Source organism: Corapipo altera, unplaced genomic scaffold (genome assembly GCF_003945725.1).
Source record: "Corapipo altera isolate COAL_440 unplaced genomic scaffold, ASM394572v1 47, whole genome shotgun sequence".
Classification (NCBI taxonomy): Eukaryota; Metazoa; Chordata; class Aves; order Passeriformes; family Pipridae; genus Corapipo; species Corapipo altera.
This window is the reverse complement of record NW_020884897.1, coordinates 6,100,620-6,114,232: the sequence shown is the minus strand read 5'-3', so window position 1 is coordinate 6,114,232 and position 13,613 is coordinate 6,100,620. Positions and strand designations below refer to the sequence as shown.

The window sequence follows — 13,613 nt, the reverse complement described above, 5'->3', positions numbered from 1 at the left end:
TCAAGTATCTCCAGGTTTCAGCACTGAGATTAAATTATCAGAAGACACATGATCCACGCATCACAGAGTACAGATGCTCTTGAAACCAAATTCTTCTTCTTCACACATGGTGTCAAGTAGGGTGAAAGAACATAAGAAGAGTTCTGTTCTTTTGTAGAAGTGCTTCCTTTTGAACAAGCATCACTGGTACTTGAAATCACCTAAAAGAAACTCTCTTCCCAAGGCTGCCACCACTGGCCAGTCAAAGAGTGGAGTTCTAGTGCCTTGGTTGCCCATCTGCTGTTTACATTTCCATTAAGAACTTTTATCCAGCAGAATAAGAATATTAAGGTTTGTCTTGCTATGTTCCTTTATAGTATCTGTTTAACAGATGTCTTATCATTGCAATATCTACAGCTCTAAGTTTCATCCATTAGATTTACAAATCCTCGGTCGGTTCATGTCTCAGAGTCAGGCTTGGAGAAATGAAAATCATACAGACAAGAATTTGGTCTGAATGACTTCTAAATAAAAAGATAATTGCTATGTTATGTGAAATGTAGCCTTTTGTTTGTACAGAGGAGTCAATCCAGGCTTCAGCCATGGACACAATCTGTATAGAGTTGCTTGGTCTTATGTCAGGTAACTTGAAGCATTGTTTGAGGTTTAGTTAAGAATTGTGATCCTGACACATCTGTTCACTGAAAAGTAGAAACTGTGACAGCTGCATGACTTCAAAGCATTTCCTCCATCAAACATACATATTTGCGTCACCTCCTCTTCCCATCTCTTCCAATATTCCTGCATTAGAAGATCACAGAGAAAACAGCTGTTTCCAGTTAAGGCTCTCTTCATTTCTGCCACTGGAGTGACACCATTTACCCCATTTCATGAAAATCAGGAAGACCCAAAGCAAACCAGAGCACATTCATGTAGGGACAGAGCATGTGCATTGATAAAGCCTCACATCTGAGGAGAAACAAAGAAGTGGAGGAATACTTCCAGTGGAAGTTTGTGGAAGTTCACACAGGTACCACGTATTCGAAAAGTCTCCAGGAACTCGAGAAGCATCCCTGCAATACTAACTTGAAGAAAATGCAGCTTTTCCTCCCAAATAAGCTGGGTCTCCTGGTTGTTAGGGCAAGAAAATCCAGAGCCAGAGATCTGACTTTTTCCATTAACTGGGTTTCTTTTGTAGTGATGTCCAGGTGACAGATAGTATTGTAAACTAGTCTCCTGTATTATATGTTAGAAGTCTAGGTAGCCTTTAATGAGGATAGAGGCCTTTGATTTTCAAACAGAAACATATTTGAAGTATATAAAAGAAACATTAAATGCACCTGCAGGATCAAAATTTTGTAGTGAGATGATTAACTTTATATAGATTTACAGTCATAGGCAAGCACTGTGTAATTTTCACCACATGAACTTTGTGAGCTTTGAGACAGACTTTCTCTGATTTTTATATACATAGAAATCCAAACCAGGTAATATAAACAAATGAAAACTTAAAAGATCTTAGAAATATAAACAGTATATAAACAGTTTATATAAACAGAAATATAAACAGTGACCCAAAGAAGGATCAGAACACTAAGTATCTTTTACAGATTTCACTGGTTTAATCTCTAAATTCAAGAATTACTGAACACAATGGTGATACTTATGCCAAACTAAAGATTCTTCCTGTAGCTTAATGCAGACACCTGATCATCTTAAAGTTGAAAATAAATATTAAAATGATATCTATCCCAAATCAGAATTTTGGCCACAACAGAGCAGCAGCAGCAGTCAAATCAAATAAACAGTATAACATTAAAAGCATATAATAGCTTATGCAAATTATCAAAATGATCCACAAAGCTGAACTCTGATTATATTATAGCCAAAGCCTTTTATCAAATCCCTTCTCAGGACTGTATTAGTGTACTTAAACTGGAAAAAATCTCCCTTTGATTTTGTGATACGTTCTGGAGGTCACATCCTAGTGAATATCAGAATGGAGAGGTTTTTTTGGTTATCATTAAAGGTCTTTCCTGTTGCACCCTCAATTTGTATTTATCAGAATTGTCATCTTCAGAGTATGGCGGTATGTCCTTACATATTTACAGCTGATTTCTCTCTTGCAGGCTGGTCTGTCTCTGGAGAACAAGTCCCTGCACCAAAGAAACATCAAGCCATGGTAACATATGTTCTTTGTGATCAAGAACAAACCATTTCCAGTAGTCAAGGAGCTTCAAGGAACAGGATTACTCTTCTCTCTTATATTCTTTCCTACCAAAGAGGATTATTCATCTATCATCACTGGCCCACTGCCTCTGAAAGAGCAAGGCTATCTGTGAGAATACTTCAAGTCTATTACCTCTTAGAATACATTTAAATGCAAAATCCATCTCCTTGAATTGGAAAGAAACAAAAGAGCACTTTAATTTCAAATTCTCACAGAATGCAGCTCACCCATGAAGAAATTCATCTTATAGTTATCAACTGTGTAGCTTCCCTTACATTTTCAGTGATCTTAGCAACAATGAGTGACAGAAACCATAACATCAGTCTCAATCTGTTAGCAGATACCACTCATATTTTGTATCCAACTGACCTTTCCAATACTGTATCACAACTACTATCCAGCTAGAGATGCAATTTAAGGCATCTTATTGTCAGAACAAATGAAAACATGCATATACTGAGGTAAGCTCAACTGCTAAGCTCAACTGCTTCCTTCAAAGGCAAGATCTTTTTAGTCAACAAATAAAATGAATTTAAGTAGTATTTTTCCCCTTCAGCAGAATATTGTCTTCTTAATTTAGCTCCATAAATGCTGCATTATTTACCACAAACTCACCAATTATAAAAGAAGACTTACTGTGTCAGATTTAAAATTACTGAAATGTCACATTATGAAGAAGCTATATTTAAAGACACATTAAGACTTGGTGTGTGAGTAATACAACCTTTCAGAGTTTGGGTAAATTTAATTCTCTATGCTATAATTTCCTCTACCATTTCAAGATGAAGTCACAGAAAATAATCAAATGCAATGATTAATGTGTTCCAAAGTGTATGCATTTCTAAAACAAGGTTCTAAGCTATTCATTTAGCATGAATTTAGGAATCCAATACAAGTTCTTCCCCAACTGCAATTCAGCAGTTCCAGACCATGGTGAGAGGATTACTGAAAATACAGGTGTTGCATCAAGCTATACCCATAGCTAAAAACAAATGGATACAAACTACTCTTCCAGCACATAAAATCAGGAACGTTTAAAGTGACTTCATGTATCTCATTACATATACTTGAAAAGGAATGATCAATTGAGGAACAGTCACACAAAAGTGAATTCATATGTGTAGTAGAACACCAGTAAGTACTATCTGTTCCAACATAGACTCCAACAGATTTGCAGTGAGACACTCCATCAAGAACATACCCGAAGCAGATGCCTTGCATGATGAACAACTGAGGAGTGAAGAAAAACAAGCCTTGCTTTTGATATATCTAATCAAATAGCTGCCTCATATTAATGAAAACTAATGTCAATGGCAAAATAATGTCTGTGAAGCTTCACCTCAAAGGAAAGAAAGCTTTGGTTTCCTAGGGTCTTTCCAAAGGATATAAACAAGCTACTAATAATAACAGCTCCCTTCTCTGAAGGTATATAATGGTCTCTCCCACAGCGTATAATAGCTAGATATCCCAGTTCAAGTATTCTAGATTCAATTAAGGGCAGCAAAAATATGTTTAAGTGGACTACTGTTATCAGAACTATCAAAAATCACTCAAGCTATGTAATGAAAGTGGTCCAGCAGTGGGGGAAACTCATATGCAAGCAACCCCTAATGATGCATGCACTGATTTTCCTTACTGATGAATCCAACAGAGACCTTTATAGTGCTAAGTAATGGAAGTCATCCAAGTGTACCTTTTAAGATGTTTGGGAGACAATAGCTAGACCCTGTTTGCCACAACATAAGTTTACCCCCAAATCTAAACTGCTATTTTTTTTGCCCTCCTCAAATAGGAACATAAGACTATCTCTCTACATAACATATGTAAATAGAAAAAAGCAAAAAAGCAGTACAGAAAAGACTTTTTTAAGACTTCATTTAGCAACATCATCTGAATGTGAGAGTCAAAATTCATGCCATGGACATACTCAACATGTCTGTATACTAACCTATATGTGTTTGAGCCATAACATCAGCTAGTCTGTGTGCAGCACCACTGCCTCCACTTTGTGTCGAGGAGGAGGAAGTGGTTGATGTGGTAGAGCCGTGGATCGCTTGACTGATCCAGTGTTCCATGTTTATACTCCCCTGACTTGAGGTGGGAGTTCCCTGGGAGTCGCCCTGTACGGAGCCTTCATCTTCTGAACCAGAAGAAGTATCTAGTAATTAAAAACAGCCTGTTAACTTGCAGTGCTTTGGGGTTTTCTTAATAGAAATAAGGCATGTTCATATTCCAAATCTAAAGAAAGTGCCATTAAGAAAATCTCAGGAAGGTGGGTAAACTTAATCGAAAATCCATAATACTGAAAGCCCTGAAACTAAGTCAGTTGCTAACTACACACTGAGAGAACTTGCCCATTCTAAGGTCATGGTCTGTATATTATTGTACAAAAAAATAAGGATAATAAAAGTCTTCCTTTATAATGTTAAACATAGAACCTTCTGAAGATCTCCAGCCATGTATTAACAATACAGAATATACAAAATACTTTCCCAAGCTCACTCCAAAAAGTCTGTGAAACACTTTTGCAATTGTACAAGGTCCACTCCTCACTGAAATGGGAGTCCCAGCTCAATTCAGTGAGTATGGAAATGCATGAGATATAGGGTATTTTCACAGTCTAGTATATAAAAGAGCAGATAAACTTGAAAAGGAATGGCACAATTAATTGTAAAGTTGTTACATTATAGAATTAGGGAATCAATCAGAAACTTGATAGGAATTTTGACTATCATAAAATATGACAAGCTGGCCATAGTTAGGTCCTTGTAAGACCAAAAGGACCAGTGCAAGCTAAGGTACCACCATAGGCAAAGCAGTCATGTGAACTGCCTCTGTTGACTTTTCTACCATTCATTTCGCCTTCTCCTCTTCAAAAATACCTCAGAGTTATGTTCAGTGTGCGTCAAATGACATTTCCATTACTATCTATGCAGACAGATTAGTAGTTCATAGCAACACAAAAAAAATTTTTAAAATTCCCATAAAAATACAGAGAGATACTCACCTGGAGGTGTGTAGGCATCCATCGATGTTTGCACCACCAATGAACGTCGTTTTGAGGGCATGGGGACTGCCATTTTCCTTTCTTTATGTTTAGCAAGGGCTGCCTGAACTGCTTCTGTGTGAACATCTGGAAGGAAAGAGATTTCAAGCCAGTGTTAGACAGGAACGAGCTGTTCCTCTGTGCCCCCAGTGCACCAGCCTGCAGGTTTGTGCGTGTGCCAGCCGGGCTGACAACGCACACCGAGTGACGAAAGGCCAGGAATGCGCAGGATCTTGGAGGAACTGCCTGAGTTCTCCTCACTGCAGAAAAAGCATCTATAGTGAAAAATGCTGCACCTACAAACAAGCCCTCTGAGCTGTGTGATATCCCCAGAATGGTGTTGAAGCATTTGAAGAGCAGGAACATCGCTTCGCCGGAGCAAACCTCTGTTTAACCAAGAGCTGTTACTTCAGTGGAAGTGTGGTGTATTAACATTGCCCATTTTAAAAATTAATGAGGTTTCCAATTTACACAAAAGTCACACAGATGAAGTGAACAAGAACATTTGCTTGAAGGGTAAGAGGTATGTGAAATGTCACAACAGAAATGGCAACAGGTCGCCCATTCCCAAATCCTTCTCCTGCCTCTGTCACTTGGCATTATTCACAGAAAAATAAGTATTACGTAGGTGGAATGAGAAGAAAAAGAATCCTGAGCACAGACCTGGTGCTTTGCAGGCAGGTGTTACACACAGCTCACACCAGTCCACTCCACAGTATCCAACAGATCTCTTCTCCTTGGGGACATAACCAGGGCATAGCTTCTCTACCTTTCAAGTGATAGCTGCCTGCCTCCTAAAGCTTGAAAAAGGCCACTTATCACGTCTAAAAGAGGTGAGTGACTTTTTGATAATGACTTTGTTTTATGCAAAATTTTTTAATTGCTATCATAACTACACATTGAAATAGGTCTGCCTTTAGTTTACTACCTTGTACTGTCTGTCTTGTGCACATGAGGAGACTGCATGCAAAAGACATGGTAGCCAACAGAAGTCCCTTGTGGTTGCCACATATTGACCACCTGACATCCTGCCTTTTAACCAGTTGCCACTGGTCAGCTGTAGAAAATACGGCAAGTTGGGTGCATAATTTAGCTATTCCCATTTGTGAAGTAGGAACACAGTGAACCAGGTCTAACCCAGACTGATTCCACTTCTGCTGCTGCTGAATTTGTTTGAAGACCACCCTCACAGGCTGGGTTGGCAGCAGTCAGTCATTTTCCTACTCCTGTATTGATGTGGTGGCAGCTCTGAACAGGCAGTGTGCCCCAAGAGAAGCAACAGGAAAAAGAAGAGTATATGTATCTTTGTTTAAAGAAGTGTTGGTTAGATCACATCAGTGTAAGTAACTTGTTGTGAGCAACAACCTGGAAGGATGACTAGAAGCAATAGATGATAAGCTGCTGATAAGCTCCAGTGTCTCATTTTCATTAAAGGCATTCCCTATCTTCTGCCAGGGTTTCAGCTCCTCTCAGTGCAAGTACGACAGGGAAGGGTAAGTATAAGAAAAAAAGCATTATCAGCGGCTTCTATGAGTTGTTCTTGTTCTTTTTTCCTTTTGTTTTAAATCACGAAGAGGATGAGTACATCAGCAAAACAAAGTAAAGCAAGCAAACAGCAAAGGGGGAAAACCATTTTTTAAAAGATAAAAGAGCCATGCAGCTGATGGACCAAAACCGAGGAACGCTGCAATTGTTAACATCGCAGAACAAATTCTGTTCTGCCAAGTCATTATTTTAAAATATAATGTTTAAGGTCTTTCTTATAAATAAAAAATGATGAAAAGTTTATGTGAGAAGTATCAGACTAAGAAAATAAACAATGTAAGTCTTTCCCTAACAGCATGTCCCCAAGATAAATTCCTACCTGCTCACTCCACACTAATGTCAATAATGTTTACAGGACTGAACATGCTCACTAATAGTTTGTGTATCTTATCTATCAAAGGAGGAAAACTCTTAGTTTTCCTTGAAAGGATAGCAATTAGATACCAAGCAGTAAAAAATGAGCTTTCCCTTTAAAAAAAAAAAACAAAATCAAACAAACAAACAAAAAAATCCCACCAAAACCCAACACTCTTCGGCAATTTTTGGAAGAAAATAGATTTTGCTGATCAACACAGGAGGAACTATTTGTATATTACTGTATATATGATTGTTTTTTTACTGTAAGTGTTAGGAGGGAGAACAAATTCTTCCAAAAACTTTTAAAGGAGGACAGCTGACAGAAAATCATTAACATGCTTAGTGACAGCTGGACTCTGAATCATAACTTGCGAATTCTTTGATTTCTTTTCTGATGCTGTTTTGATGCAAGAAGGTAGACTCATCCGCTTAATTAAAAACACTCTGCAGGATTTCAATTTTCAAATGAGTCCACAGGAGTCCAGGAATTGAATTGTTTTCTTAGTAAAGCACATGTTTGATATGTTTATTTATATTGGGTTAGTGTGGAACAAACTAGACTATAGATTGCTAAAAAAACCCCAAAACCAAAACCTCACAGGAAAGCAAAAACAATGGAAAAGATAAGAAACACCAAATAAACAAGAGGGAAGCTGACTGAGGAGAAGGAACATGCACACCTGCTCCCAGACCAGTCTGCAAGGTCAACTATTCAAAAGGCGTTGCTCAGACTATGGTGGTTACCAAAAACAACAGGACACATGTCTAGAAAATGCTGAGGACCAATAGTCCAGAGACGGTCCAGGGATCATCAGCAAGAGGTTACAGGTTTTTAGGGGGAGAGAAGAAAAGCCAGTAGAATCAGTCAAGCTTGGATAAAAAAAATCTTTTCACAACATTCTCTCCCAGGAACAAAACTCCTGGCTAAACAAAGTGTCTCTAGGCATATAAAGAAAGGCAAAGGATTATGTAAAGAATAAGTAAAAGCCTATATAGTTTGTATGGACTTGTTTTTGAACGAAAGACTATTGATGGGTTCTGAAGATCTTCAGCCTGTTTTGACAGTCTTGTACAGAGTAGTACTTTTTAAGCTAATGAACATTTAAGCCATTCATACTTAGAGACTGAGACCCAAAGTACTGAGAAATCACAGAGGTGAAGGAAAGCCAAACTGATACTTCAGAATTACACTTGAGAACAACTCACAGGTTACAACATCTATCCTGTAACCACAGCAAGATAGAAAATGTAAGTCGGTTTGTTCCCACCAAGTATCAGCTTCAGATATGCACTTTGCATACGCATGATTTGCTTTTCTCCAGGTTTTAGCTTTGCTTTTCTGATTTACAAGCCAACTTTGCTGATGTAGCACAAGGAATGTTAACCAAAATACAGTTAATAATCTTTTATTGTATTTTCATGAAGCATGGATTTAAATCCAAACTGAAATGTACATTCCTCACCAAACTGTGTCCCTGGTGATTTCCTTCTCATCAATTTAATAGGAGTTAAAGTCTTTGCCTTTATCATGGTGAAAGATGGGCTATGGTGTCCATCATATTACAGGTAACTCACTACTTGCCCACAATGTGTCCCTAACAGCTACTGAAAAAATACGTAGAGATTTGTAACATGAGTTCATACAATAGCAACTGGAGGCTCCTTGTTCATTAAAGGAAGGAAACTACATTTGTGATACACACTAGAACAAAGTATAACGAAGGTGTAAAGACATATCCAAGTTCCCTCAGGACAGGAAATTGCTATCCCCCCAAATCCCATCAGCACAAAGCAGTTTCTATTCTCCACAAATTGCACACAGCATCAACAGGAACATCACATTAGAATTTCAAACCGTCTCTGGTAGGGTGATGCCCCTGTCTTGCACGTCTGACAAAAGTGTCTGAATTGCCTTCTCAATCTACCCTGGCATGCTCAGGCTAACTGAATTAATCATACTGTCATTGAGCCCTGCTTTAAAACACAGACTTCTTGTTAATTTTTTCTGAAAAAATCGTTCAAGTATGAAAACTTTGTCCAGAAATGCCACACATTCTTTTTTGCATTAAAAGAAAACTAAAACCCCACTTCTGTCTTTTCTCATAGTGTTACTTGCTACAATTTCTCACCTACTATAAACTTATGATAGAGTTTCAAATACAGATATACCTTGATGTAATTGCACTCAAGCCTTTAGAGAAAGTCCTAAGTGGAAAAAAACATCCTTTTAGGAAAAATGTTCTTTCATATATAAGTCTGTGACATAGTGAGTACACTATTACAACTGATAAAATTACTCCAGATCCTGACCCTTCAAAGCACCCCTGCAGATAACAAAATAACACTTTTCCCATGTGGCTTTTCCAAAAGAACATCTCAAAAGAAAAACTAAAGCAGAGTAGAATCTATCTACAGTAGTAGGAACCAACATACAGTGCCTTATTTGCTGCTGTCCTCCACTGTTTTAGGTTGCCAACCATATGTTGAATCCAATTTGTGTGTTTGTACTCAAAGAATCAATAAATGGGAAAAAGTAAAGCAAAACACTTGGGAAGGCTCATTGCTTAACTTGTGCTCACTGCTTAACACCAATCAGCCTGGTGTTCACCATTCAACCTGACACATACATCTTCTAGGCTGCCTGGTAATATTTAGCAAACTGCAGACAAAACAGCTCTGTCCCCAGTCTTTTCCCTGTTGCATTCAAGCATTTTTACTTGTTTTTTCCCTCCCTTTACTTTCTGTGACAGGATAGAGAGGGCAAGCATACTTCTGGGAGCAAAGTCAGGAAGTCAAATAGAAAGGAAGTGGAACTGTAAAAACAAGCAGGTGGTAGAGAGAAAGTTTCCCTTCAAAGAGCTAATCATCTATTAAACAAGAGATGAGGCCTCAAAACAAAGGACAGAGAAATTAAAACTGCCATAGAGAATGAGAGCCTGTAAATTCAGACTCTCAGAGTGATGACCTATGGCATCAGCCACTGCATTCCATAATCAGAAACTCTCATCTATTGCTAATTGAGGTAAATTCCTCATTCCACCAAGCAGGATGAACTGCCCATCTTTCCTGGGAGGTGCTCTGCTTAGTGCAGTCATTCTTTTCATCTAGTTTATCTCGTAACTTGGCACAATGTTGTGCTCCTTGTTTAACTGAAAAGGCTCAGGAAAAAACCAAACCCACCAACAGACACCGTGCAGCACCAGCTTGATATGGACACCGTGTTCTCTGTGGTCTTTCTCAGCTTCCTATTCAGTGCCCATAGAAAAGGGAATAAACCCACCTCTCCATTCCTGTGGAACGAAGTGGCATCCTGCCTGCACTGACATGCTGCTCCAGTGGGATCCCTCAACACAACAAAACAGCAGGAGACTGGAGCATCAGTGGCCAGCACACGGCCCAGCCAGAGGGGTGAGCCTGTGCTCAGACAGTGCTCATCTTAAATGCATGATGGCATTGGAGAGACAACTCATTCTCAAAGGGGATAACTGGGTGACAGAAGATAACTGGGAGATAATTGCTGATAGGTGGGCAGAGGTCAAAGGTTAAATAAAAACGCCCCAAAATACAGAAACAAACACTGTTGATTTCAGACTGCTCAAACTTCTGACTCCTCGTTCACAGTGTTCTTTAACAATTTATTCCATACACTGTTGACGACCTGAAATCTAATCTTTTTTGTGGGAGAACATGAAAAATTTTTATTTAGTCAGAAGTTGAGTTGGATGGGTTTTTACTGTCTCTGGGATAATAAAAGTCTCTTTGGAACTGTTAAAGAAGTCTTTTCTGGAGAACATACTTTCTCTCCTCCTTGCACAAACAAATGCATACTTAGAACAAGTGGTGACTTCCCTCTATGACAAGCTGCCCTCTCCTAGTCATTTCCCTTGGGGAAGACAGTACGTATGATCCTTCCAGGCTCAGCTGCCTCCACAAGCAAATCAGTCTTCCTTTCCTGAAGCAAAAAAGCAATTGTTATGTGATGAACAAGGTCAGCCATTTCCTGCTCCACATATGGAACCGTGCTACACTGTCTTATGTTTCTCTACAGCTGCTAGAAGAGCAGTCTTCTGAAGAGTGCATCCTCACTTGGCATGGAGCATAATCCTGACTCGCCCTTCCCCTTACACCCCACAAACAGGGATTCCTTACTTGGGCCAGATATGGTGCCCTTGAAAGTTTTGAACTGTAACTGAGACATTTGAAACACGTTGCAAATTCCTAGTCCTCCTACAGACTTTTGCAGTTTTTAGAATAATGAGTTTGCTCCTTTTTTGTTTGGTATTTCTTTAAAAAAAAAACCAAAACCAAAAACCTATTCAACAAATTAAGAGTTGCATTCTTCCTAGAGGTGGAGGAGTTGTTACATTTTTTTTCCTATATAAGTTTAACACGCCTCAGCAGGTTCCCTTATTCAGTATTAGCTGTATTTGCTCCATAGGCATGTCTAACGCTCAATATAATGTAAGCAAAGCAATATCTCCTCGTGGATCAGGGATCTGGGTTATGAGTTCTGCATGGGTCACGAAACAGTGTTCATCCCATGGCAAGCAACAGCTACATTAAAAAACTCCACATTATAAAACTGGTTTTCGCACGCCTTGCATAAAATGCCTCAGCAGACAAAAGAAAAACAGTATCTTTTTTTTGTACTTAAACCAGGTCTTGCAGTTGCTGTCAAGTAGTTGTCCTACATCTCATTTATCATGTAGCCCTGTTTCTTTTTAAGACAAGAAATTAAACCGGCTGTAGACAGGAATCTTGCATTGCTAGAATCAAGATAGTAGAAGATTGTTTCTACCTCTGTTTCTGGTATAATGTATTCCTTCTGTTGGTTTTGCTCACGTTTTCATTTTCCTAGTATTTATAAAGCCTTCATACACAATCACCAGCTGTTTAAGAAACAAAAATATGGAAAAACAAGCTGTTGCCTAATTTTTGCTGTACAGATGCAGAATTACACAACAGAGTCCCTACCATGCAGCCTGGTTTTACTGTTCTAAAGTAGTAGTACTACTTCCATCCCTCCTTTCAGGGGACTTACCCTGGAAGAATAAAACTGCTCAGAGACATACCTGAGACATACCTCAGTTGTAATCTGAATTCATCCATTTCCTTTATTTCTTTCACCTCATGTAATTCTTCTTCCCTGAGCTCTTTTTGTCTTTTTTTCTTCTTTTTTGGTTTGGTTGGTTGGTTGGTTGGTTTTTTTGAGTTAGCCCTTGGAAACAATTTTTATTCCTTTGGTTTAGTAGCCAATTCCTAGTAACATGATGATACAACTGGGAGTAGGACTCTGAGAAGGTTTAGCCTTCTTGCTTATTACAGGATAGTCCACAAACACAACTGACTTGCTTGCAGAATGGCAGGATTATTAAGATCAAGAAGGTTGATGCTCTGCTCTAATGAATTGAGAATGCCAAAGGATTTTTAACAAGAGGTCATTTATGTACATACAATACATAGTTATGTCTTATTTATACTGCAGTAGAGGATCAGCCCTGAAGTCAGATATTTAACAAAAGTAAAACCACAAATAAGTCTCTGTCATAGGAAAGCCGGAATCTGGGATGGCATCAAGGAAAACAGCTGGAAGAACAGGCAGAGGAGGCAATGGAAGGAATGGCAGCTATCTGCATCGACACACAGTGCAGCAGAATAATCACAACAACCTCTAGTTATTACAGGGAGACAGCTGATACTATAGGAAAACAGCATTATGAAAGGTGAATTTTGGCTGAAAATTCTTGATAAGACAATTCTAAGTATAGCAATTTTATGCTAAATAATTACACGGAGAGAAGGTTGGCAATTGCTGTCTTACAGGAAACCAGTAGTTGAAAGCATGAAAGTCTCTTATGAGTTTAATCAGACCTTTGTTAGAGCTACCATGGAAACCAAGGATATACTGAGAATTCATTTCCTAATATGTGGCCTTTAAGTACTCTGAGTAGAGATAATTTGGTAGCTACATCTATTGGAAATGCAATCAGGACATGCTAAATAGGGTGAGACACAGTAAATGTGGTATCATCAGAACAGATTACAGTTGGGCTTTGTCTTTTGATTGTCCTGGGCTAACAGCACTGAGTTGTTTTCAGGCAAATACAGGGCAAGTGATTTCATAAAAATTGCTGTGTTCATCCAACACAGATCAGACCTTGGGAAATCATTTCACCCCTGGGAATGTGAATGTGAGTGAGTCCATATAATAACAGATCTTTGCTGTGGGTGATGCTGCAATGAATAAGTCTCACAATACTTTCACAATCTCTCTGGGTATTAAGACAGGAAAGCACATAGCCCCAACAGTGTGACACCTAATTTCTCTCCAGCTGCAAGCAGGTGTAGTATTAATTCTGAAATATGGCATTCACAGCAAACACAGTGAATACTTGACTGAATGCAAGAACAGCTGCTCTGAGATGACTGCCATTTATAGGAGGGCTGTGGAGGTTA

General features: G+C 38.7%; 1 protein-coding gene across 5 annotated transcripts in view; it reads right to left on the bottom strand.

Moving 5' to 3' along the window:
• DIP2C (disco interacting protein 2 homolog C) overlaps positions 1-13,613 on the bottom strand; it is a 310,777-nt gene that overhangs the window by 108,110 nt on the left and 189,054 nt on the right. For all 5 annotated transcript variants that reach the window (XM_027648510.1, XM_027648512.1, XM_027648511.1 and 2 more), the window contains 2 exons: positions 5,217-5,342; positions 4,158-4,367 (listed from right to left, as the gene is read on the bottom strand). In XM_027648510.1, the coding sequence (XP_027504311.1) occupies positions 4,158-4,367; positions 5,217-5,342 (336 nt within the window). The remainder of the gene's footprint in view (positions 1-4,157; positions 4,368-5,216; positions 5,343-13,613) is intronic.